This window comes from Raphanus sativus, chromosome 1 (assembly GCF_000801105.2).
Source record: "Raphanus sativus cultivar WK10039 chromosome 1, ASM80110v3, whole genome shotgun sequence".
Taxonomy (NCBI): domain Eukaryota; kingdom Viridiplantae; phylum Streptophyta; class Magnoliopsida; order Brassicales; family Brassicaceae; genus Raphanus; species Raphanus sativus.
This window is the reverse complement of record NC_079511.1, coordinates 3,444,220-3,471,404: the sequence shown is the minus strand read 5'-3', so window position 1 is coordinate 3,471,404 and position 27,185 is coordinate 3,444,220. Positions and strand designations below refer to the sequence as shown.

Here is a 27,185-nt window from a genome sequence, read left to right as displayed (position 1 = left end):
CGATTTTAGTGTGGCTTTTCCGGCCAATTCAGTGGTATTCAAGGCCAGATTAATAGTACGTTGGAAAGATTGCAACGAGTACTACGATATAGTATATTTAAACGTTGAAAACAGATTTGAAAAAAATGTTTATACTCCCGTTTATTATCATCAGGTTTCTGATGTTGTCAAGTTTTCTGTAATTCTTGCATGACAAAAGCGAGGTATTACCGTTGAAGAATACAAAGAATAAAATTATTTCATAGAGCTAAACCAACATTAAAAGGCAAACGTTGGCTTTTCTTCACCTGTCTTTCATATATAAGCTAAATATGTTTATCTGTAAACATACTGCTAGCAAAATGGAACATACCACGGTAAGATAAAAGACACATGATGAAACAATACTATGGAACAATATAATTCTAAATTCTCTTCATTAGATTTTTTTTTCTAGAACAGTCGCTAACGACACCCTACCTGTAAACTATCAGTGAGTGAGTTCCCATTTCTGCAGTATATTAAATATGTCTCCCCTTCATCACCCTATCTGTTTCATTTCTGAATATTTTGTAGAGTGTAAGAAACCCTGACATCATCCCTCATTTTGATATTACCAATTTTTTTTAAATGTGATAAAGTTGTTAATACGTGACAAATATTTATCATATATGTTGGGTTCTAACATGACTCGGCCCACTACAGGTAGACTTCGTCCACTATCTAAAACTGGCCCCAACTTTTAGACTATGGTCAAACTCATGTAAATAAACAGTTTTTCTTCCTGGCTTACAAAAAAGAAAAAACAGTTTTTCTTCCTAATATATTGAAAGCAGAAGCTTTGTTCATTCCCTACAACACCTTCTAAACACATCTAACACGATCATACGAGAAAAAAGAGCCTAGATTTAACATTGTGATCCCGTGAAGGGCTAGAAATTTTATAATTTTTAAGACTCGCAACTTATCTGAAGAACTACTTACTTGCCCTACAAGCAACTACTCCTCTTTCTACAAATCCCACCCATCTTTTCTTCCACCAAACTCCCACCTCCGATCAGACAAACTACCGTACAACTCAGAGAATCTCCGTAGACACTCGCTTCTCTTCCTGTAATGCTGATTCGTGTTCCCACTAATCGCCACACCAGAAAACTTCGAAGTATCGAAAACCAAACCAGACGGTCTCACATACTCCACAGCCTTCGCTGAACCACTCGCATTCGCGTACAAGAAATTCAACAAAACATCTTCGCAGTTAAACTGCTCGTCCACGAACTCCCGACCAAGCTTCGCCTTGTCGGACTGATACATCCCAAACGCAAAACCAACGTCCATAAACGCAGCTCCCGTGAGAATCATATTATATCCCTCACGACTCCTCGCGAACTTCTCACCGCCGTAAGTCATGGTTCCATCGACGTAACGCGGGTAGAATCCGACCAGTCTCTCCGGATGTTCGCGCCAGACTCTAAACCCCTTCTCGATCAAATCGCAAGACATCATTATATCGTCGTCGAGCTCGAGAACGGCACGCGTTTTAATCAGCGGGTCGATATTGAACCTGTTGTTTAGAGAGTTCCGCTTCTCGACTCTGATTCTAACCGGCACGGCGGAGTCTAGCTCGGTTAGGTCAGGAGGTGGTCCTTTGTTCCATATGACAACGATCTCTTTCACAGAAGCACATCGAGAGTAATGACTAACGTACATTTTCAGGTTCCAGAGACGTGCGTCGTAAGTCATAGTCACTAACGTGAACTTAGATGCATGACCTTTGAAAGTGTAAGGCGCAACAGCTCCGCTTCCACCGTATATGTAACCGATGCCTAGACACGAGAGTAAAACTCCTACAAGGAGTATCAAACCGAGTCCTAATCTTCCTAATTTGGGACTGCGTCCTCTTAGAAAAGATGGTACTCGGTTTAACCGAGAACACAGTCTTCTTAACTTGTCCGACAAGAAACCGCCACTTTCCAAATCCAGAACCGTATCGGTTCTTTTTCCCGCGTAGTAGTAGTTCATGCACCATGTTGACGGAACAACGCAGTTAACGATCCCAAGCAAAAACCCTAGTAACACAACCAGTGTAATAGCACCTGCTAGAGAAGCGTATCCGAGAAGAACACGACGAAACAAATCTCCCGAAGCTACACGGTCGCCATCAGCGAGACCAATGTAGCCACCAGAACTTAACCGTCTCACTACGAGATGATGCTGCCTAAGTCCGTTCCAAGAATTTTCACCTTTAGGACGGGAAGACGCTTCTAGATCAAATGGGACTTGGACTTCTCTATACTCATCCATGGAGAGAGCTTCGATCTTGAATATGATTATCCTTTTCCCGTAGTTCTCGCCGCAGTCTTGACCGACACGGTAGAGACTCCCATCGTGTGAGAACGGTCTGCCTCCGTTTCTTGCCCCGACGTTTCTTTTACCGTTGTAGATAGGATTCCTCTTGTGTGGTTTCCACGGGCCGAGGGGTGTGCTGCTGTACCAAATCTCAAGCTGTCCGTTCTTCTTGGTCCCGAAGCTACTATGGTCTGATCCGAATAGATAGTAGTTTCCTTGGTGATGGATGATGGTTGAATCAACGAGCGGCTTTTCCAAGATGACTTTCTCCAGTTTCCAGATCAATGGGAAGTTAACTGCACGGTAGAGACGTAGCTCTCCTATCTGGCTGCTCTCCGGCATCATGTATATCTTTTTAGCAAGACAAAAAAAAAACACAAGTAAGCTATAATAATAATTTTAGAGAAACAACGCTCTGTGGAAGTTTGTTTGTTTGTTTGTGTATCTTTACTTGTCCGTTGTAATTGAAGACGAATGGGAAAGACAAGTGCCAAGCCTCATCCAAAGCTATACCAAGAGGCTTCCAAGTAGCTCCTTTGTCAGTACTTTCTGCAACTCCTATATCCCCTTGCATTGTGATGGGGTTTTTATTCTCAAAGAAGAGGTAAAGAGTATTACCCTGTTTTCAAAAAGGATAATATTTGACTTTTGTCACTTGCAACAAAGATTGTATTAATGAAACAAATAAATATAAGCCAAAGATAGTGCAACATCAAGGAAGAAAAGTGGAAACTGTATATATACCTGAACATAGAGAAATGGGTCAGCTACAAAGTTACTTGGAAAACCAGAGTTGGTCAAGGAGGCACATGTTAAAACAGGGTTAGCCACAGGCCATGCTGCACTCTCGTTCCTCCACACGTTAACCTGTCTCCCATCACCCCCACAAAGTCACCAAAAATACACATTTATAAACCCTAGAAATGAGAATTCAGAGACGACTCACGGTTTCTATAGGTTTGAGAGTGAAGGGAGAATCGCCATAGTAAACACCAATGGACCAGGAACCCTCATTGTCCTCTCGACAACCTAGCGAAGAAGAAGACACATGATCTGTACGTCCGACATGCGGTGGAAACGCTAGCCATGCGTACGTCGCGGCCACCAAAGCGTATAGAATAAAACATGAAGCGAAGAACATAAAACGCCGTACGGAGCTTCCACTGTGAGTATCAGAAATGACGTATGGGCTTTGCTTCTGATCTTTTTCATTTTTCACCTGTAAGGCAACACCCAAAACTTTTTATTTCCACCAAAAGAAAACAAATAGAATATTACAAATGACCCCACAAGTGAGAAGAATCAAGTCTTAACCTTAGAGGTTATTCTCCTTCTAGCGTTTACAAAAAGAAACAAGAGGAAGAGCAGTAAGAGCATCAATGTCACTGATACCAACTTCCACAGCTTTTCATCATCCATCTCTCCAAACACGTTCTGCAGATCAACAATGCTTCTCTTAGTCTGCAACATTCAACAACAGCGACATTGTGAATGAGAAACTCCGAGCAAGTTTCATTACAACAAAGAGGGACTTACTGTTGAAACCATCTTCTTTGACATTAGTTCATGTTCTTTAACAAAGATTTCTTTTGCGTACTTGAAAAGCTCCACATCAAGATTGTTAAGCGATTTGATCTGCTCAATGACCTCGCTAAGAATTCTTGCACGCGTCTGTAAATTGCATTATCAAAAAGATTAGATTACCTAGGCGTTACTTTACTTGGTTTAAATCAGGCACATAATATAGTTTTTTACCGTTCTAGTAAAATTAGCTGGCGATATTCTCCTCAGGGAGTTGACACGTCTGGTTCCTTGGGACTTTCTTAGATGAGTAATGCATCCCTCATAGACTTCCATCAAAGTTTTTACCGTCATCTAAATTGTATACAACAGACATAAAAAATCACATCATTCACAAGTTGAACATAAATGGTAAAAAAGGAAAGTTACTTACATTTCCACTCTTTGCTTCTATCTTACCGGATGCAACTTCAGATGTACCATTCTGCAAGTTATCAGACATTTTCAGCAACTTCAGACAGTTTCACCCGAGTAAAAAAAGACTTCATTACACTGAGGAGCAGACAAGAGAGTTCACCTGGATTTCACTCTTATCTGATCCAGATTCTGGAATAGTAACACTTGCTTCTGAAAGCATCAAGAAAAATAAGCTTTAGAATTTTTATGATTTGTGTCCAAAAGAACTCTCATTATCATCATCAATTCACTATCTGACTCTAAGTTGTTAAGATGAGAAACTTACACCAACCTGATTTAGTAGTTTTTGAAGTTATATTTGATGTAACCACTTGAGAAAGCACCCGAGAACCCACTACATTAGCAAAAAGTGAAGCAGATTCTCTATGCTCTTCTGTCAATCCAACATACAACATGCTGTCTAACCTTCTCTGCAAGATCAAAAAAAAAACTTATAGAATCTGCTACCAAAGTACAGTTCATTATGATGAAGAAGAAGAAGAACAAGTGTAGCTAGCTAACCTTGGCCACTTGGAGAACAGGCTCACCGAGGTTTTTGTATTTCTGCACACAATGCCGAACCTCGTGGGCTTCTGCTAAATGGGAATTATTTGTCAATCCTGCAATCTGTGAAATGATATGAAAATGCTCTGGAGAGATTCTCTAATCAGTTTACTTTGAAAAAAATCAAAAAACAAAGAAACATGAAACCTGAAACGTTGCTCCATTGTGGATTATATCATGAGCAGTAGGGTTATCGAGATACTTGTGCAGTGGCATCAGCATCTCCTCCATGTCATACGGGTTGTCGTCTTCAATAATAACTCCTCCCTTGAGTTTTCGTGCATCTCTCTAACAAAGACCAAACATGAGTAACAAGCTTCAGTGGGGATAGTTTTGTGTGTTTGTTCTTATCGTATAAGAGCTTAAAAGCCGTCTATGTATGCAACTAGGCCTGTGATTTGAACAGAACCAGCCAAACAGAAATTTCGGTTTAGGTGAGAAGTTCGGTTCAGTCTGGTAGGTTTCTGTTTGGTTCAGTAATAGGTTACTTTGTTTTAGTTTTTAAAAATAAAGTTTCTTACCAAACCATACCAAAAAAACAAACCGAATTAATCAGAATAACCAAACTAACCGAATTTAAAGGAATTTTTTTAACAGAACTAAACCAAAATAACCAAAATCAAAAACTTCTGCAGGATTTTCAAAAACCAAAGTAATTCAATACCGAACCAAACTTTATTTCGGGTTAGTTCGGTAAAATTTATATTGAACTGAACAAACAGAACTAACCCGAATAACCGAACCATTAGGCCCTATATGCAACAGAACAAGATGAATGTGACATACCCGAGCAAAGAGGTCTTCTCTCATCCATGGAACAAGGTACTTCCACGGCCATATGTCAAGCGGGCTTATCACGTTATTATTGCGGATGCGGCCAGACATCCTCGTCGCAGAAGTCAAATTGGGATGCACCAAGAAACTAGCTGCCACCTCTACTGAAAATTCATAAGTGCTCAACACACGCGCAACAGGGTCCCGGACTATTGTCATAACCGAGGTTCTCTCCCTCGGAAGCTTAGACATTAAGCTATAATCATCATGAGTGGCCAACAACTTGCACTTTTGCTTCCTATAAAATTTTACAGAGGGATGATGAGCCAAACGAAGGAAAAGGTTTCGAACTATCTACTGATCTCATGGCTCTGCTAAGTTATTCAAAAGTTAACTTAGCTAGCGCAATCCATAGGAAGATTACCTAGGATCGAAATGGAGCTTGTCGTAAGAACGAGGACATTCCTCAGCGTGATCATACAACTTCCTCAAGAAACTTCAACAAGCAGGAACAACAAAATTAAACAAATTATTTTTCAAATTAACTCAATAAATAAATAAACACTTTTGGTAAGAGAGATAGAGAACGAGAGATTCACCAGTGGAAATAAGTTCCGCCTCCAGTTCGAGGAACATGGAGAAAGAAGAGCAGATCCTTAAGCGAGCGTTTGTCTTTGTTAGGATCTTCTTCACCAGAAGTAGAAGTATCTGCCCATCTCTTCACAACTCTCTCACAATGACCAAACTCGAGCTCCGCAAAGGAGGAGACAAGAACTGATAGACAATGACATCAAAGACACAAATGAGGAACCAAGTGTTGTGAAGTAGGGAATCAATCAATCAATCAATCAATCAATCGAGTCTCTCTCTCTCTCTATACAAACCTGAGCCGAGAAGTGTTAACCACACCAGAGCTAGCTTTGAGATAGGATGATTCATTTGCATTGTACCTCGATTCCGAACCCTAATGATGATTAATCAAAACATAGATTATAAAAAAATCAAAAGTTTTATACGAAACGACAAAAAACCCAGAACAGAGTTGTGTATTAAAACGAAACAGAGGGAAATAAAGGAATTGAATAAGAAATGGGGAACATGAGAGAGGCCTACGTACGTGCATGGGGGAATCGAGATCTCCTGCTCCCTTCCTTCCCTTCCTCGATCAGTCGATCGCTGTAGGTGGCAGAACTTAATATCCACTAGGCCCTACGAGAAGCTCGAAACAAGGGAGGGTTGTATTACATCGATTGATGGGAGGAAGAAGAACGGGGAAAGGAGAGATTGTGCGCTCTGGAGAGAACAGGGTCACGAGATTTTCTCTTGGTTTCTCCTCGCCCACCCAGAACAAATAAAAATTTATTAAGGTTTTACGGAAACATGCACTCGGGGAGGAGAAGAGCCCACTGGTAACGAATCAATTAAGTTTGACCTCTGCTTGCGAGGCACGTTTTATAAAATAATAATGGAATCACATAACATTCAATTTTATTAAATAAATAATATATTTTAAGAATATGCAAAAAATCTTCATTTTATATTATTCCAAAAACTTCTCAGATATTATTGACTTTGGATCTTTTCATTAATGTGTGTTTTCTTTTAACACTCCCGAAAGATACTCTAAGCATAAACTAACATGATTAAAAGTTTAAAACATAAAGGTAGAAACTAGATTCTGAGGGTATTTTTTCTGTTGTTTTTTCAATATAAAAGATTGATAATTCTTCGTTTTAATTATATAAACTATGACATGATTAAGTTTCAATTATGCGGGTTTGTTATATTGTGTACAGTATGACGAAATTTAAAATGCGCCACAGCCGTTTTATGTTTGTAAATACGTTAAACAATAGTTTTATCCAGTATTTTGAAATCCAACCCGGACCCGCAGTTGAACCAGAAAACCCGGTGATCTAAAATAAATTCGGGTACAAAACCCAAAATTTAAAAACTTGCAAAAACCCGCTCAAACCCACTAAAACCCAAAACCCGGTACCAGTTGAACTATCGGTTGAACCAGTAGAATATTCTTTTAGTTGTATATCAAATGAAAATAAAAATATAAAAAGTTAAGTTAAGTATTCTAAATGTTTATTAAACATAAAATATATACATATCCAAACTATTATTTTATGTTTTAAATATATTTAGAAAGTAGTAACTTTAGTTTTATATATTTATATTTATTTTATTTTATTAGTTAATATATTATTATATAATAAAATTAATTCATTTATTAATATGCGGTTCACCCGCGGTTTAGCTGCAGTCGACTCAACGACCCAGTAACCCGGTAAATTGTCCGGTTCAGTGTTCGGGTCAGTTTTCAAAATATTGTTATCTGAAATTTTTATTTGGGCTATTATATAATTTTAAAGATTTATAATTTATATAAAATATTGCTAAACATATAAACTGGCCAATAATATTTTTGAAGTCTTATCCCGTGTAGTTACAAAATTTCAATATCTAATATCAACTTATTAAAATTATTGTAGACTTTAATTTATGGTATTGATATTAAAAAGTTTATGAAATTTGAATTTGATTATATAAAAACATGACTCATTTAATTAGTTAGCAAGTCCATCTAAATGTTGAAATATGCCCATAAAATCAAAAGACACTAATGCCATTAATGATTTTTTTTGTTTGTTCATGTCATTAAGGATATTTCTGAAACATTTAAAACATTCATTAAGGATATACTTGAATGATTAAAACATTTCTGTTTTAATGGTATTGATAGTTAAAGAAAAAAACACTCATAAAAATCTTGAGATCGAAATCGACTCCAACAAATTTTGAGATCGTTCTTTTAAAACAAAATTTTTTTGACTGGAGATTTCCTCATATTGCAGAGAAGTAACGAAAGGACTGCTGAAATAGGACTACATAGAATCTTCGACGGGACAAAATGCTGAGTTTAGGTGATGTTGCACTAAGATGCAGAAAGGCTGCTATAAAGGAGAGAGATAAGATAGATAATGAACTTGATAAGTGTGTTTTAGGCTACGTATCATGGAATCGTTATTTTTTCTGAACTGAGGCTTTCTAATCATGGAATCGTTATTGATCATGCGTTTCGTGTTTCCTGGAACAGAAACGGAAACCGAATCGCTCGGAATCGACATAGAATCACAATTCCGATTTTGAGACGTTTGGAACGGCGAGAAGCACACGATTCAGAATTGGCATCGTCGATGGCGTGGTTGGAAGCATAGGAGATTGAACAAGTTGTTTTTAGTAAAAAAAAATTATTTTGGGCTCTTTAATTTTGATTTGTTTTGTGAATATGTAATCCAATTAGCCCATTATAATAACAAAATCCTAATTAACAAATAAATGAAAAGGATTAAAAGTTTTTAGATATCACTTACCGTAAGAAGCTTAAGAAGAAGTTTCTGATACTTCAAATTCAACATTTATCCAGAATTCTGAGAGAAGAGAAGACAAGGCAAGTAACTCTTAGATTTGGTAAATAAAATCAATCATCATACTTTATTTGATGTGTTGCCACTTGTTTGTCTTTTATGCATGTGGTTTGTAAAAACATTGCTTGTTCCTTTGAGTCTGGTGACATGTGTTAGATTCATGTGTGCTGCACTTTTCTGGTTTTTAATTTCAGTCCAAAAATATTTTAGTATAAAATAAATTGTTGTGCACGTAGATCTTTGTTATTGTCGTTTGTATAAATTGCATATTTACACTATATTTGGTACACTATATTTGGTAGATTAAGATATTACTATTCATAGAACACTAATATAACTTTTCCACGGGAACAGATGAGAATGGTCCATAATGTCGAGGGGCGATCAACACTCATGGTGCGATAAAAACAGGTGAGGTGATTGCAGAACTGATATAGAAGGCATAAAGAAGGCTGGGAATGAAAATGTGGTCCAGATTGTCACTACAATACTTCAAATTGTGTAAAATTCAGTGCACTTACTTCAGCAAAGTTTCCTACTATTTTCTAAACACTATGTGTGATTCATACTTTAAAGTTTAAACCTTGCTCTGAAGAATATATGTTTACCATTACTGAGCACAACAAATAATAAAGAGGTGTATGATGCTTGTTACTGAATAAAGTCTATTAGTGAAGATGTGAACTGGATCAAAAATTATATTATGAGTCATGGAATAAGGCTTGTAATGTTCACTGAGCATTGTGATCTTAAACTCCTCAGAATTGCTTCTACAAGGTTTAGTTTTCTATATTGTTAACTGAGAGCTTACTTATATTTTAAAATTTTAAGTAACTGATCTCAAGTAAATTTAAGACAATAATTATTATTTTGCTGTCTGCTGCTTGCGGAAACACAAAACAAACACAGGGTGACTGAACCAACTCAATCACCATTCTTACCAGAAATTAAAAAAAAAAACACTGCATTAAACAAAACAAAGCAAGCAAACCCTTCCTTTATTTATTTAATTCAGGTTCGGCCTCCTGGAGCAGGGGAAGGTTCTGGGCTTTGGATCCCCAGTTCTTGTGACAAGCTATATCCTGCTGGTCCTGGCGAGTATACTGGGGATGTTGGCGAGTATCCTGGGCTTTGGATCCCCAGTTCTTGAGACCGAGTCACCATAGGAGCCACTGCTGACGTCTGATACGCTTGTGGTATGCTATATCCTGCTGGTCCTGGCGAGTATGCTGGGGACGATAGCGAGTATGCTGGGGATGTTGGCGAGTATGCTGGGGACGTTGGCGAGTATCTTGGGGATGTTGGCGAGTAAGGAGGAGCCGTTGCTCTCTGAGCCGAATCAGAGCTCACGCTAGACAATGCGTATGCTGGACCAGGGGAAGGTTGTGGGCTTTGGATCCCTAGTTCCTGAGATCGAGTCACCATACGAGCCATTGCTGACGTCTGATACGCTTGTGGCAAGCAATATCCTGGGGAGGTTGGCAAGTATGCTGGGGAGGTTGGCAAGTATGCAGGCGATGTTAGCGAGTATCCTGGCGAGCATCCTGACACCGTTGGCGAGTAATGAGCCGTTGCCCTCTGAGCGGAATGGGAGCTCATGCTAGACAATGCATATGCTCTACCTGACGTTTGGTACATCCTCTCGCTCGTCATCTTTTCTTGTAACGCTCTCAGCTCCAAGGTTAAAGATTCACAAAGACCATCACCCGACCTTGCCGAAAGCGTCTCTGCCAAGTCCCTCTCACTCTTCCTGAGAAGCTCCACTGCCCCGCTCAGCTCACCTCCGTCCGCTAAAACCTTCGCCTCGGACATAGCTTGTGAAACAAGAAACCTGTTTCGCTGTCTATCAACCTCTACGGACACCACTTCTTCTCCCGTTAGCTCATTCGGCCTTTGAATGGTTAGTTCACCCGACTCCACGCGGACCGTCTCTCTCCCAACAGGATTTTTGTAGACGCATCGCACCTTGACCAGCGACATGGATTCACTTTGGGAACACGGAATCTCAAGAACCACGAGGAAGTCCCTCTCTTCTTCTGCGTACATGTCGCCGACACTGATCGTGGCGCTTCTTCCATCAGACGACACGCTGTTTCTGTAGCTTCCCGATTTAACAGAGGTTATCTTCAGTCCCTCCTCATGAACACACTCGATCTCAACAACTTGTTCAAGAACAACAACGCTGAGAAGCCCTCCAATACACTGAGCAAACGCATCGCGAATCACAGTCTCCGTCTCAATAAACGAGAACGTGCCACTAGAGACTCGCGAAATCGCGTGCATCAGCTCAGCGTCGTGATCAGAGCCAAACCCGAAAGCATGCACCGGAACCCGACCAGTAGAACTCGTCGGGAGCAAATACTCGTAATCACGAACACCAGACCGAGACCGAGAATGAGAATAACCGAACCCGTCTTGTCCATCGGACAAAAGCATCATCACCGGAACAGGAACTCTACATCTCCTGTCAGCGATCACTCTACCACCAATCTTAAGCCCCTCGGAGATATTCGTCCCACCTCCAGCGACCAAGGAGTCAACAGCTCGAATCGCCTCTTCCTTCCCGGCCGCAGACATCACCTTGAGAGGAAACAGCCTACGAGCAACGGAGGAGAAAGCAACCACGGATAGCCTGTCCGTCTCGCCGAGATTCTGAATCACAAACCCCACCGCGTTCTTCAAGAGCTCCAGTTTGGGTCCGGACATGCTACCGCTCACGTCGAGAACCGCTACGAGATCCAAAGGAGCTCGAGTGGTGGAGGAGGAGCTACTATCACTCACTTCACCACCCGCTTTGAGATGAACAAGAACGGCAAAATCACTAGCAGGTTTTTTCGCCACTGCAGAGACTTGTGGGAGGAGTTTAACCTCGAGAGGCTCACCCTCTCGCTGATCAGCATGAGTTTGAGGCTCCTCCTGAGGTAAGAACTCATCATCTTCAAAACTCATTTCAGCGGGGACGACGGTGACAGGGACGGGGACAGGGATGCGGAAACGGGAAGGGGTACGGTTATTATCGAGAAACGAAGAAGGGACTTGTTTCCATTGAGTTCTGCACAGAGGGCAGATCCTGTTTCCGTGTTTCACGTTGGTGGTGATACAGTCGAAATGGAACGAGTGAGAGCACTCTGCTGTGAATATCGCCTTCCCGTCTCCCTTTCTCATCTCATCCAAGCAAATCGCGCATTCATTCTGCAAAATTTCGAAAAAACAAAAAAAAACAATCTTAAACCTAATTAAACCCTAATTGGAGACGATCAATGGGATAAACATTAGCCAAAACCCTAAAATTACATAAAACTTTTGATTAGACAGATGGTAGAGATAGAGAGATAGAGCGAACCTTGAAGGGAGTGGAAGGGGGAGGATCTGACGGATCGGATCGGGTCGCGTCATCGGATGATCGTGAGGCATCGGTGGAAGAAGAGTTCGACTTCATCGCATCGTTTGAGTTCTCCATTTTGCAACGCAGAGACTCGGGAACACAAAATCAAAGGGGTTGGGTTTGGAAGGAGAAGACGGAAAGAGGCAGTGGCGGAGCCAGCATCACATTTTAGAGGGGTCATTTACTAAATTAATTATGTAAACTTGTTAAGAAAATATTAAAGTGGGTCAAAAGAAAGAATTGTTCTTGAATTATGGGGGTCAAACTAGAGGTTTTTAACCAAATATTCTAACAACTACCTAATATATATGAGTGAAATTTATTTTTTATAAAAATCACAGGGGTCAACTGACCCCCCTCCCACCCACATAGCTCCGCCACTGGAAAGAGGTGGATGAGGAGAAGACTTGAAGAATAAGTAGTAGAAGACGAAGAAGAGGCGGTCTCTGGAGAAATAAATAAGCGAAACATTTAAAGAAATTGCCAACTGTCTTTCTTTTTTTTCTTTTAGCATTTACCTTTTACAATTGGTCAAACAAGGTATTTATAATAACTTTTTTTTTTTTGACAAAGGTATTTATAATATTTCAGTTTTATGATTTACGATGTTTATTCTTCAATTATCATAGAAATAATATAAATTTCTAGCGTCAATTATCTTTAAAAATCTAGACTTTAGGATTCTCAACGTTTAATATAAACTAGGGGTTGGCCCGCGGCGGATGAGTTTACAATAAAATTATGTAATATTAAAATATATATTAATTTTATTGAAGATGCTAAAAAAAATTTAATTGCATATGAAAATTTTAATTTGTTTCTAAGATCATATAGTAATTAAATTAGATTCTTTTTTATAAGAACACACAAAACTATATTAAAAACTAAAAAAATGTAATAGTTAATATTTATTCTTTTGATTTTTATTTCACTTTGATATAGTTGAAAAAAGCTAAAGTAATAATAAGTAATACTTTTTCTAAGATTTTCAAACTATAATATTATTACACTAATTACTTTCTCACGATAATAAATTAATCAAACTCCAAATTAAATCAATTGAAAATAAAATGTAATATGATAGAATTATAAAAGGTTATATTTTAAAGTACTATATAAATAGTGTTAATAAAAGTGTTAAAAATTATAATGAAATTTGATTTAGCTTTCAGTGTTTTAGTAATTATGTTTTGTAGGCTATTTTAGCATCTGTTGATATTTCTTTGTTTTATAAAATATTATTTGTTGGAAACTTTTCTTATGCTATTTGAAAATATTTGCTGACAAAAAAAAAGCTATTTGAAAATATTTTTATAGATTAATAAAATATTATATTTCAAGCAGAATTTTACTTGAGTGTCATACCACAGCATATCAAATAAATTACTTCGAATAACCAAACCATAATTTAACCAAAATAACTTAAAAATCAACAATACTGCATACAAATGTTTTCTGAAATTCGGCTTTATCTTCAAAGACTAAACCAAAAGAAGCAACCCAATCTTTTAATTATTGTTGTATTGGCACTGACTTCTTGTTTGAAACCCACAATTGATCATGAAGAAATCTGCACAACAGAAGTGCAAAACAGAAACATAGTATCCTCGTAAGAGGCGAGTTTGAGCTTGCCATGTGTTGCATCTGTGTGTCTTAAATCTCTATTGTACCAGTAAAATGCCCAGCACTCGTGGGTACGGTATACCTTTTCGGTTTAGGAAAGTTACTATTTCTATTGGGAAAAGGAAATCGGGTTTTTTGAGGCTGTATAAATATGGGTCTAAGGGTTTGTAAATTATGATCACATCATTAATAAGAAACCCTAAACGGGTATTTGCCTCAATACATTTTCTTCTCTATTCTTCTTCTAACTCAAACGACGGCTGTTCACAACACCATGATTATTATCAGATAGATAAAACGATTTTAGCTTGAAAACAAAAGCCACTCACCTATAAAAAAAGAATTCACTTCGTTCCTCTGTTATTGTTTTCCTTCTCTCTCTTCCAGGAGCCTAGTTGAACATCATCACATGTTCCTTTCCTCTTCGCAAGAGCTGTGCTGCTGCAACTTCTGCACCAGCTGCGATACAAAAAAACATGAGCAAACGTCCCTTTCTACATTCCTCTGTCTCTCTTGATGTTGACTCTAAGTTGTTCACCAGGAACAAACGTTCTAGTGACATCTTCTGTCAGAGAGAGTAAAGACACAGGAGTGTTATACGTCGTCATCGTAGGAACACCTCTTTTTCTTATTGTTCCGACACACCTAAGGGTCTTGCAGGATGAGGCAGAGCTTCGTGTCCGTGAGAGGTATTGCGGCCTCGTACTGGTTCCACTGCTTTAATGGCTCAGAAACTTTAGTGTGGGAAGTTGCCATGACAGGAAAAGCCTTTGAGACTGGAGGAACTATCTCCGCCTAATCTCCTTCATCGGATTCTGAATGTGATGAGCTTTTCCTCGACACAAATCCAATAAACCGTAAATACCAAAACGTAACTGGTAGAGAAAGTGAAGTAAGGTAAGGAATTAACATACCTGTTGCACCACCGTGGCTTGCTGGTCAATTTGGCCAACGTCGTAATCTTCAGCATCTTCCTCGTCTGGATCGTGGTCGTCGGGGATGTGTTGTTCTCCAGATCATGCTCGTGACCATGACCGTGTCTATCAGTCTATGTTCAGTAAGAACATTCTTTGTCTTCTTTACCTGTTCCTTAACTTTGTTGAAAATTTGGATACCGTTCATTGATTGACAACTGCACCAGCAACAACTCTTCAGATAGTATCATCTTAATCTTTTAGGTTTACAGATGATATCAATCTTCAATACACACGCACAACCCCTTTTGCCTCCAAAATCCAAAACCTAGACATAAAGAATTGCGCAGACAAAAAGGGATTATGATGCTATGTGGTATAAACGGATTGGGTATACGATGGTTGATTTAAAAATGAGACCAAACCCCACGTTACCAAAACACAAAGCTATGATGCTTGGATAATCATACCGGAGATCTCTTTACACTGATCTTTTGCTAGCAAGTAATTCTGATTTGGTTAACGTCAGTTCATCATCCAACTAAATCAATGCTTCTAAAATTAGTTAGATCCTGTACATGAGAACAATGCATACATTAATTCAATATATGGCTTAGACGAAGATCTGAAAACCCATAAGCTAAAGAGAAGAAGAAGAAGATAAAGCATATCTTACCATTGACAACCAAACAATTATAACATAGATTGATATACAATTATATCATCTTCCGTAGTCCTGCAAAACAAAATCCAAACTTTCAATTTTCTCCAAAGATAGAGTTAGCCATTAAATGGTGTAAGGGCAACAAAGTAAACCAAGATGAATTCTCAGAAGAAACAAAGGGCCGGAGTGAAAGTTACTTGCCTTCGGATGGATGTTCAAATCCAGAGTCGACAATAGCTTGGAGAAGCTTCGGCTTCAAAAGGAAGTCTCTGAATCCAGAACGGTGTATCCTAACCTCTGCCACAAACAGAAACAAAGGTATTAATTTTTTGAGTCCGTATGATCTTCGATGGGAGAAGACGAAGTGTTGGAGGTTACTACGATCAATTCATCCTTAGTAGGTTTGGGTTTCTGAATGGGGTTCATTTAGGCAAAAAAAAAAAAAATCAATTGAAGCCCATACGTAGAAGCCTATCTGACGTGTCAAAACAAAACGTTTCTGATTGGAGGATTTTTGTGTCCTACGTGGACAGTCTCACAAGGCTGCATATTCCCATTTTATTACTTGTTTGATGTGGATTAGTTAAGTTTAATTTTAAGGCCAGTCAGTCAAACCAATTAAATTGGATCGAAGATGCAATCGAAAAAGACGTTGGTCCAAATTCGATTAGGAGATTCACTAGGGATATTATCTTCCTTAACATATACGACCATGTTCAACAAAACCTTTTAATATGAACCGGATGTTATGTTTAGTATCTTTTTTTAATTTGGTTTAGTTTAGTAAACCAATTATAATTGATAAACTGATTACAATTTATAAAACGATTTTAATTTGTAAAGCAATGATTTTGCACCGATTTTACCTTTTTATTTCTGAATTATTTTCTTTATAATTTTTATAAACTTTATTTTCTTGAATTTAAATATATAATTGTCTACATTTAAGTGGGGGTACATCATGTTCGAGAATATTTTATTCATTATACGAGATTACAATTATATAAACTCTATATTCTATAACAAAAATACGAAATTATAAATTCAGTTCGATCACCTATAATATGAAAAGTGGATAAATAAAAAAAATATTTATAAATTATAAATATAAGGTTACAACTATATAAACTTTATTTTCTATATTGACAAAAAATATATTTAGATAAGTGTGATATATTTGTTTTGATAGAATAAGAAAAAAATATACAAAATTATTATCACCAAACTGGTGTATCTATCGAATATATATGTTTGCTACCCAATTCTTTAAAAGTTATATATGTGAATTGAACACTAAAAAATTTTGGCAACAAATAAAAACTTACCCAATTATTTTTGTAGTTACGAAAAACTTTTTTTTAATGTATCACGGTAAATGATAATGGAATTCTTGGTAGTTACTGTTAACTAATGTATTAAATTAACCTAACTATCAATCATATAGACTGTCGTCTGAAGCATTCGAAAACCATCATATTTCTAAGTATTTATTAGTTAAAGATTTAGAGCAAAAAAAAGTTACCAATTTATTTTTCAGGGATTGATCTGTTTAAAGAGTATTCGGTTTATTTAGTCCATAAAATTTTTAATAATCAGATTTGGTTAATTTTGTATGGTCTTAATAGGTCCATAAAAAACACAATTACAATTGTTTTCTAAATTTTAAATCCATCATAAATTCAAAATATGTTTTATTTTACATCTATCTTATTAAAACAGAAACATTCTGTTGGACCTAACATTTATTTTGTAAGTTTTTAAATTAAATACACCTTTATACTTTATAATTAAACATACATTAAATCACTAATGTTCATTTCTTTATACTACTATCAAATGTTTCCAAACAATATACTTATTTCTTTATAATATTATCAAATGTTTCCAAACAATATACTTATTTCTTTATACTACTATCAATGTTTCCAAACAATATATTTTTATACTACTATCAATGTTTCCAAATAATACAATAATTAATCTTAATTATTTTATATCTATCATTTTCTCTTTAAAATTTTGTAGAAACGTCATAATTTCATAAATTGCAAAATAGTGAACTTTAAAATTTCGATTATAAGATTACAAATTATGAAACTTTTACAATTTAAATCCAATTAGATTACATATCGGTCATCCATCAGTTCAATCGGTTAGTCTCGGGTTTTAGTGATTTTTTAATATGAATATTTTAAAACATAAATTGAATTGTCAGATCTCCGGATTAACCGTATAATCACAATCGGGTTGAATTTAAAAATACTGATTTAAATACAAAAATATTTTAAATACACACTCTTTAAAAATTACCAAACTATTTGTTAAATTATTAGTAAAATTTTTCATCGTAAAATATCCCGCGCTTCAAAAGCGCGGGTCAAAATCTAGTTACAATTACAAATAGTCCCGCTGCAATGTATACATCAAAATATAGTTGTATACAACGAACAAATTCAATCAGATATAAATATTTAATTTATCAATCTTATGAATTCTTAACTTTAATTATATAAATTCATCCGACGGCAGAGGTCTTGGATAATTATATAGAAAAATACATAATTGTATACATAAAACAAATCCGATCAGATATAAATATTTAATTTATCATATTATAATGATTTTTATATAAATCCATCATACCCAACGCTCAAATGTTACGCTAATCATCACAAAAGATTAAAGTGGCTTCATTGCATTGTCTTCACTCTGTGACCACTACAATAACCGGATGAGGATTGATTCGCTTACTACTTGTTTCGATGAAGAAATGATAAAGTCTGTATCAAAATCTCTTTAGTATTGCTCTCTGTCTTCAAAAAGAGGAGTCTATGGTGATGGTTCCGACACACCACTATCTGCACGTTTCCCTGGAGCTCCCATGAAGCTTGCCAGGTATCTGAGAAACATCGACCCAGGGTTCCAAAGAAAGCTCTTCCGACGTTGCTTCTTAGTTTTTGATTTATTTACAACATTGAGTTATCTTCGTGCAAAGATCTTGTAATAAAATAGTGTACTTCTTGTATTGTGAACAAACTCGGTGTACTGTGCAAGTTGGATTGTTTCTCAAATAGGGAAGCATCTTCTAAGAGAGATATATTGTATCTAATAAGTCAAATACCATCAGTGGAGTTGTAAGATGACAAGAGGGAATGAAAATTATATTATAAAAGCTAGAAACGTAGGTATATCTGATGATAGGTTCTTTAAACTAAAGGATGGGACTGACTACTGAGATCTCTCTATCCTCACACTCACTTGATCGTGGAAACGAAAGCTTTCATTTACAGAGACGAGTAAGAAGAAGATTTGACGATGGCCCTTAAATTATTCTTTTACCTTTTGTTGTTCCATGTACTCTTTATCTGCTTCTGCGACCCGGTTCTGGAACATCGTCCATTCGTTTCTGCATCTTTCTCTCACCTGAAACCGAGGAAACACACACACACACTTAGGTTTTCAAGATGATAGAGAAGTATTAATATCTTATTAGGAACTATAATATTGTGTGCTTATTTTATTACCCCTTGCCATGGTGTTTTCCCCTTCTCTGATTCACCCTGTCAAAATTTCATGTAATGAGTCAAGAGATCAGTTAGAGATACAATAGTGAAGTCTATTTATTTCTCAGTAAGAAAAAAAAAGTATTAATCACCTGGCTCCCAAGGGAAGGAATCACTTGATGGATAATCCATTGTGAATCTACTACACCAATCTTCTCATGAGCAGGCTGCAAATGGAAGAGAATGCATACATATGGACATTTTTTAACAAGGGGCGTTGGTGACATAAACGAAGCTTCCAAAGGATTTACAATGACTAACCTCAACGCATCGTCTGAGAGCAAAATCAAGACCCCATCCATGGACAAGATCATTCTGCAACAGAAACATACAAGATTCTTTTTTTTAAAGCACAAACTGATAATGGTCTGTGAAAACTGGACTATACTCCTTCTGATTACTTTATGAGAAACCAAAGTAGACACATTTGCTAGTCATGTGAATATGATGTGTGATTGTCAACTCTACTGACTATAGATATAAGAGCAAAAGGCTGAGCAAAGATCTTTTAGATAATCAAAAACCTGAATCATATGCCAGACACATCGCCATGCTTCTCTAGAAAATACCGGAGCCATAATCTCAACAAACCTACAGGTGGAGTAAAACCCATTAACGAAAATGATTAAGCAGTCTTTAGTGAGTTTAGCCAAAAGAGAGAAAGATTGTAAAGAGTCTCACGCAGCACACGGAGGTAAATGCGGATCACTGCACCATCCTGGTTTTTCTTGAGTTTCTCTGTTCATAACTCGAAAAAAAATTAGAGACAGATCTGAACTCAAAGGAAAAGTAAACGAGGGAGAGAGAGAGCTCCTACTTGTGGACATCTCGGTCACCTCTCCTCTTTGTCATTTCCCATGTAAGTCCGTTGTTTGGCTCTAAGCCTGGTTGAGAAATCTCCAAACCATGCTTCTTAACTAACTCAATGTACCTGAAAAATATAACAATACAAATTGTAAAGATTGTCATAATACAAATTGTAAAGATTGTCATTGGATCTGCAAAAACCATATCCAGAAAAATAATTCACCTTTCTGCATTGAAATGCTCGACTCCAAGATCTTCATCCCATATAAATATATACTCATAAGCTGAGACAACATCAGGATGCAAAAATCTCTTTGCATACCACCTGAAAAAAAAACAGAAACAACCAGAGGTTTCTATCAAACAAATTTTCAATACTGTTTGAAGAATGGAGTATATATCTGCTGACCCTCCATCAGATTTTCTTACCATTTCGTTTGCTTTTTTGCGCTGATATGGATTGCCTTCTTTGACCACTCAAACTGGTCCCACTCAGTCGTCCGGCCATCATAGTGAAACAGCAAAATCTGGAAATCTTCAGAAAACTGAAGCAAAAACCTTAGTGTTAATAAAGCTCGAATTATATACTAAAGACATGATGGGGAGTTGGGGTGGGGGATAAGAGCAAACGCAGGAACCTTCTTAACAGCTGCATTGATATTGTTCCTCTGCTCAAACCCAACAGTAAACGTTACAAGATATTTTGGTTTCTTCTTCAAATCCTGCCATAGATTGTTGTAAGTCTCCAATTGTACAGATGAATAGAAGATTGTGGAAGAAGTTACCTCACTAGGTTCACCCCATAATCTGCGCAAGTAGAAATCTGATTCCGCTACAATAATACCAGGAGGGAGTAGCTCAGCACCATGAGGATTGGTTGGAACAAATATCTAGAGACATTAAAAAAAAGATGGTAAATAAACACATTGAATCTTCAAGCATGTTGGAAACGTTAGAACTGAGATTATTTAAAAGAGAGAGCTTTTATTTATTTATTATACCTTAGGAAACTGTCTAGAACCAAAGTCTTCAGGGGATCTGCCGCCACCAGAGAGGGACAGATCAAAAGATGATATAAGTCCTGAGGGTAAGTTAATCTGCAGAATTAACAAAATAGATTTAACAAATGACAAAAAGAAAAAAAAAAAGAAGAAGATTAAAATGAAAATAATAACTATCATTATAGTAATATACCTTAGTAAAGGAAACAGATGGTAAAGTGATACCGATGAAAAAACCAAACACCATTGCCACGATTGTCGTGATGATAAGCTTTGCATTTTTCATTACTTCTTCTCGGAGCACCGCTGCAAAAAAAGAAAAAAAAGGAATAATAAAGTAAAATTCTCCAAAAAAAAATGATTGTAACAATGAAGTGTGTACCTCCGGTGAAACGTCCCCATCGGAATGCAAAGTCTCCAAATCGAACTGCAAAAAAATAAGAAACTTAAAACTTAAAACCAATTCAATTTTATTTAATTAACCTAACTGAGACGAAGAAGACAGACATCACAAACGTTTAAATTATAATCAATTCAAGTGTCTAAATTGCTCATAATTTAAGCACACCAGTCCTTACGAACTGCAAGTAAGTATCAATTGCAAACGTGTCGGTGGAAGAATCGCACAGATTCAAAATTTTTTAAAAAAAAATTATCTGGATCAAAAAATCTAAACAACCCATTAACACAAAGACGATACATGAAATCCCAAATTAAATAGTCAGCGAATAACTAAAGAGAAGAGCTCTTACGGAGTTTTTTGACAAAATTAGGGTTCTGAGTCGTGAGAGAGATTCAGTTAGTGAAGCACTGAGGAAGAGAACTCAGGTGGAATCCGAGCCGATTCTTTTTTGTTGTTTTTGTTTTTTCTCATGTAAATTAAACTTTATTTTGATTTTTCTTTGAAGGTCCCCCACGCATTGTTTACTTTTCTTTTTAAAGAAAAAGCTTACCTAAATTGTGTACACGTGGCTTCCTTTCTTTTTACTTTTCAAACATGTCTTTCTTGGTTTAGTAGTTCAGCAACAACAAATCTTTAACCAATTGACCAAACAAACATTACAAACAGTGACTGAACCAACTCATCACCTTTCTTAGCAGTAATCAAAACACCAAATCAAATAAAACAAAGCAAGCAAGCAAACCACTCTCCATCATTTATATCAAAGTCTTTTTTTTTTTTTGTCAAATTCAGGTTTGGTCTCCAGGAGCATGAGGAGACGGTGTTGGGCTCTGGATCACCAGTTGCTGAGACCGAGACACCATACGAGCCATTGCTGACGTCTGGTAAGCCTGTGGCAACGGCATGCTATATCCTGCTGGTCCTGGCGAGTATCCAGACACTGTTGTCGAGTAACGAGCCGTTGCTCTTTGAGCCGAATGAGAGCTCATGGTTGACAATGCGTATGCTCTACCTGACGTCTCGTACATCCTCTCGCTCGTCATCTTCTCTTGCAACGCTCTCAGCTCCAATGTTAAAGACTCACAAAGCCTAGCTGACAGTGTCTCTGCCAAGTCCCTCTCACTCTTCCTCAGAAGCTCCAGTGCCGCCCTCAGGTCACCTCCGTCTGCTAAAACCTTAGCCTCAGAGATAGCTTGCGAAACAAGGAACCTGTTTCGTTGTCTATCAACCTCTATAGACACCACTTCTTCTCCCGTTAGCTCGTTCGGCCTTTGATAGTTAGTTCACCTGACTCCACACGGACCGTCTCTCTCGTAACGGGATCCTTGTAGACGCATCGCACCTTGAGCAACGACATGATGATTCAGATTCGTCACAGCGAGGAATCTCAAGAACCACGAGGAAGTCCCTCTCTTCTTCTGCGTACATGTCGCCGACACTGATCGTGGCGCTTCTTCCATCAGACGACACGCTGTTCCTGTAGCTCCCTGATTTAACAGAGGTTATCTTCAGTCCCTCCTCGTGAACGCATTCGATCTCAACAACCTGCTCGAGAACAACAACGCTGAGAAGCCCTCCGATACACTGAGCAAACGCATCGCGAATCACAGTCTCCGTCTCAATAAACGAGAACGTGCCGCTAGAGACTCGCGAAATCGCGTGCATCAGCTCAGCGTCGTGATCAGAACCAAACCCGAAGGTATGTATCGGAACCCCGCTAGTGGAACTCGGAAGCAGAGACTCGTAATCTGTTCTCGTCATGGACCCCACCACCAAACTGAGAAAAAGTAAAGTTGTCCTGCCCATCGGACAAAAGCATCATCACCGGAACAGGGTTTCTCCAACGCCTTTCCGCAATCACCCTGGCGCCGATCTCTAGCCCCTCCGCGATATTAGTGCAGCCGTTAGCGACCAAGGAGTTAACAGCCTGGATCGCCGCTTGCTTCCCGGCCTCAGACATCAGCCTAAGAGGGAACAGCCTTCGAGCCGTGGAGGAGAAGGAAACGACAGAGAGCCTGTCCGTTTCGCCGAGATTCTGAATCACAAAACACACTGCGTTTTTCAAGAGCTCCATTTTGGGTCCGTCCATGCTGCTGCTCACGTCGAGGACCGCGACGAGATCCAGAGGAGCACGAGAAGGCGTCTCATCAACATCGCTCATGACGACACCCGCCTTGAGATGAACCAGAACAGCGAAATCATCCAGAGCGACCTGTTTCGCCACAGCTGAGACTTGTGGAAGAAGTTTAACCTCTAGAGGAGGAGCATCCTGCTGGTTGTTATCACTCTGGATTTGGGCCTCTCCTTGAGGTAAAAGCTCGTCGTCTTCGAAACCCATTTGAGCGGGAACAGGGACGGGGACAGGGATGTGGAAACGGGAGGGGGGACGGCTATTATCAAGAAACGAAGAAGGGACTTGTGTCCATTGAGTTCTGCAGAGAGGGCAGATTCTGTTTCCTTGTGTCACGTTGGCGGTGATACAATCGAAATGGAACGAGTGAGAGCACTCTGCTGTAAATATCGCCTTTCCATCTCCCTTCTTAATCTCATCCAAGCAAATCGCGCATTCATTCTACTAATTTCAGAAGAAGAGAAAAAAAAACAAATCTTAAACCTAAAACCCTAAAATTACATGAAAGAATGAAAATTTGGATTAGATAGATTGTGAGAGAGAAAGAGAACCTTGGAGGAAGGGATGGGAGGAGGAGGAGCTGAGGGATCGGGTATGATCGAGTCAACGGATGATCGTGAAGTATCATCGGTGGAAGAAGGGTCTAGGATTTTGGGAAGATTGAGACCTTCGTTTGACTTCATCGCATTGTTTGAGTTCTCCATCGTGTGGAACGCAAAGAGAAATTAGGAAGGAGAAGACCGAGAGAATTTGATGAGAAGACTTGAAGAATAAGTAGACAAGACCGAAGAAGAAGAGGCGGTTAACTAAGCAAATTGTTCAATTTAAAATATTTGCCAACTGTCTTTTTTAAGTACTAATCTATTTTTTTCTGTATTGGTCAACTTAGTTAATGTAACAAGTTTAAGAGATCTATCTATATAAAATAGAGTTTTTTTCTCTCCAGGTTGTGACACATAGGATTCCAGCTAGATAATTCGTGCACCGAGAGCATGACACGTGTCAAGGCATATAAAACACACTGTTTCATTAGACTTCACATCGATGGACTTCTTCTATTTATTCATATGTTACGTGTTGCATGTGATTTCTAATGGGCCTATACAGGAAAAAGAGTGTTGGCCTATTACCGACCCTTTAGTCGTCTCTATAGTTTCCATGAGATGTCGCCGTCTTCCTCTAGGCTTCATGGTTTATCGTATCCTCGATGCTTTGATTAGTTCCAGTAACAATGGTGTTTCTGAATGTAGTGGTCAAAGTTCAATTTCGTCGTTTTGTCTATGGTTTTTACTCATCGGTGACGTTACTGGATTTCTTCATTCAATGATTATCATTAACGCTTTCACTAACGCCCCCTTCCCACTCCTTACACGGTTACTTCTTTCTTCCATGGTATGAATCTTCAATCTATAAATGTGTGAGATTCATGATGTTGTATTCATCAGTTCCTCTCCCTCAATCATTATAATCAATCTCTCTCTTTCGATGGTTTAATTTCCCTTCTTCTCATCCCTGCTATATTGCACTGTTCAATTTTGTTTTTAATGCATCTCTAATATCTTGTGATGTTTTCCTCACTGATACTTACATATATTACTCTAAACAGTGGCTCGATTCTGTTTCTCTATGGGCGACACTGATGATCTGAACATTACTCCGAAGAGCACTAAGAAGCTTTGTACTGTATGTTCTCTTCTTCTGTTTAGTTCATTTGATCTAAAACATTACTGATGATTCTGTTTCGTTCATTAACTATGATAATGAGACGATATCATACATCTAATCAAAGGTTTAGGGAGTTTAATTTGCTTATAGTTCATGTTTGATGTTTCATGCAGTGAAAGAGGAGATGATATCTTTGTTGGGCAATGCCAATACATATTCACGGGTACTGAAACAACTTCAGTTTCGCCAGAGGTAAAAAAAAAATATAATAGAAACTCATGAATGGTCTCTATGTTGCAGTAGTAGACAGTTGAATTTATATTTATTAGAAAAACAAAAAAAAAGAGTCGATAGGATTTTTCAAAGATTCTCTTCTTCCTCTGTTCTTCTCATTCTTCTCCTGGTTTGTCTTCTGGATTATAAATCACAGAAACTTACATAAAGTATTGACTCTCTTTTTAGTGGCGGAACCAATTCCATGACCACGTCGAACTCTGTCATGACCACAGTCATAGATATTGATGATGAAGAAATCTCTTAGATCATAAATCATCCTGCTGTTCATCTGGAGATGGGAAAGGTATAGTTTTAATGACTTAATAGAAACCTTATATCAATTGTGTTTTACAAGACATAGATTTGAATCACTTGCATTACTGTATAAACCAAACAAAATCAGAATAAAATCTTCAGTGTAGTATTATTTCTGAACAATAAAACAAAATCTAGCTTAAACGGTACTTCTTTATCTTTTGTAAAAAGAACAGAGGCTGATGTGCTCTACATATTTTGATCAATGTTCATGTCATGACCAGGAGGATGATGAAGCTGAGGTTTAGGAGGATTAGATGGTTGGGAAGGAGCCTGATGCATAGAAGAAAAGAGAACTGGAGGAGGAAGAGACTGATAATGCTGTGTACAAGGACTTCAAAACTGCTATTAATCATTAATCCTAAAAGGATCAGATATCAATGAGAGAGATACAGAAACAAGAAGAGGTGAAGCGTTAAAAGAGAGAAGCTGCTGAGGCAGAGTAGAAGAGCATAGATGAATTAGAAAACTTTTTTATGTAATGTGTCTCAAACAATTGTTGAAGATATAATGATCAGGTTTTGCAACCGTTAAATACGTACCAAATGTTTTCATTACAAGCCGAAATTCATCTGTTTCGTTTGCCCATCCCCCCATGTTCATGCTGCATGCTCTTCTTCTTCTTGACCCTTGATTTACCATATTCAAGTTTTTACGTTACTATAGTAACTTTGTTTTACCACAAGTTGCATGTTTTAAAGTTCACCACACCTACACATATGTAAGATTGTTAAATAGTCTCATAAATATAGTATTAGGAGTTAAAGCTTGGGAGATTGCTTGACTAACAAGTAAACACTCACACCATCATAACAAAAAAGAGGTACAAATATATACAAACCACTAGCTATGTTGTTCTCTATATTTAAAATTAAGGTATTACTTTATTATTATAGAACTATCTGGATTTTGTTGTTTCAGACTCAGATTTAGTCTCTTTTTCAAGGTGGATGTAATCAAATGGCCAGAGGATCAACAATACGGTCAAGAATTTTTTTACTCTACTGATCAAGTTCCTGGAGCAATATCTAAGATAGTTTATTCTTTTTGATTTATCATGTTGTCTTAGAGAGGTGTACTCCTTATTGGTGTATGAAATCCTATCACCTTTTTGTTTGTTTCTCAACGATATTGGATAGGTTAGTTAGTGTTGATTTACTCTCCGACATTTGTTGCAGGGTGTTGCATGGTTATGCTTACCCTAATGTTAGAAAATGTAATAATCTATTAGGAAAATGTTGTTTATTTAGTCTTCAAATATAATAATATCTAAAATATTCCATCATATGTGTATTTAAGTATTGATAATTAATATTATGTTTTGATTTTGTTTAAAACAAAAAATATCCTATTATAGT

General features: G+C 37.6%; 3 protein-coding genes, 2 long non-coding RNA genes and 1 pseudogene across 6 annotated transcripts; 1 reads left to right on the top strand and 5 right to left on the bottom strand.

Annotated features, from left to right (window-relative positions):
* Nucleotides 1-764: 764 nt before the first annotated feature.
* Nucleotides 765-7,052, bottom strand: LOC108843075 (glucosamine inositolphosphorylceramide transferase 1-like). Its single transcript, XM_018616170.2, has 17 exons — nt 6,761-7,052; nt 6,528-6,607; nt 6,243-6,417; nt 6,068-6,139; nt 5,656-5,941; nt 5,017-5,157; nt 4,828-4,932; nt 4,598-4,736; nt 4,427-4,476; nt 4,283-4,333; nt 4,084-4,203; nt 3,865-3,999; nt 3,643-3,789; nt 3,275-3,547; nt 3,073-3,195; nt 2,780-2,947; nt 765-2,679 (listed from the first exon to the last, which is right to left on the bottom strand). Exons 2-17 carry the CDS (start codon nt 6,586-6,588, stop codon nt 991-993), a joined length of 3,735 nt encoding a protein of 1,244 aa, XP_018471672.2. The 5' UTR covers nt 6,589-6,607; nt 6,761-7,052; the 3' UTR covers nt 765-990.
* Nucleotides 7,053-9,891: 2,839 nt separating this feature from the next.
* Nucleotides 9,892-12,624, bottom strand: LOC108862103 (E3 ubiquitin-protein ligase WAV3-like). Its single transcript, XM_018636140.2, has 2 exons — nt 12,424-12,624; nt 9,892-12,272 (listed from the first exon to the last, which is right to left on the bottom strand). The coding sequence occupies exons 1-2, from the start codon at nt 12,538-12,540 to the stop codon at nt 10,092-10,094; spliced, it is 2,298 nt and encodes a 765-aa protein (XP_018491642.2). The 5' UTR covers nt 12,541-12,624; the 3' UTR covers nt 9,892-10,091.
* Nucleotides 12,625-13,909: 1,285 nt separating this feature from the next.
* On the bottom strand, nt 13,910-15,740 carry LOC130499508 (uncharacterized). 2 transcript variants are annotated; one of them, XR_008938370.1, is made up of 5 exons: nt 15,679-15,740; nt 15,473-15,574; nt 15,003-15,330; nt 14,437-14,917; nt 13,910-14,035 (listed from the first exon to the last, which is right to left on the bottom strand). It is a non-coding gene; the product is annotated as an uncharacterized LOC130499508 (long non-coding RNA). The 2 variants fall into 2 exon arrangements; XR_008938374.1 differs by lacking the exon at nt 15,679-15,740 and having other exon boundaries at nt 15,438-15,505.
* A 3,066-nt stretch (nt 15,741-18,806) lies between these two features.
* Nucleotides 18,807-21,937, bottom strand: LOC130509419 (uncharacterized). The gene is given in 16 exon segments (XM_057005339.1): nt 18,807-19,089; nt 19,191-19,226; nt 19,322-19,396; nt 19,491-19,544; nt 19,754-19,820; nt 19,911-19,967; nt 20,047-20,160; nt 20,260-20,361; nt 20,466-20,581; nt 20,675-20,758; nt 20,822-20,926; nt 21,038-21,133; nt 21,231-21,317; nt 21,319-21,343; nt 21,420-21,464; nt 21,790-21,937. Coding segments are annotated over 15 exon segments (1,134 nt in total). The 5' UTR covers nt 21,440-21,464; nt 21,790-21,937; the 3' UTR covers nt 18,807-18,993.
* A 169-nt stretch (nt 21,938-22,106) lies between these two features.
* Nucleotides 22,107-24,345, bottom strand: LOC130509406 (E3 ubiquitin-protein ligase WAV3-like; annotated as a pseudogene).
* A 339-nt stretch (nt 24,346-24,684) lies between these two features.
* LOC130509413 (uncharacterized) lies at nt 24,685-26,361 on the top strand. Its single transcript, XR_008943435.1, has 5 exons — nt 24,685-24,963; nt 25,178-25,254; nt 25,410-25,488; nt 25,699-25,816; nt 26,052-26,361. It is a non-coding gene; the product is annotated as an uncharacterized LOC130509413 (long non-coding RNA).
* The last annotated feature ends 824 nt before the right edge of the window (nt 26,362-27,185 follow it).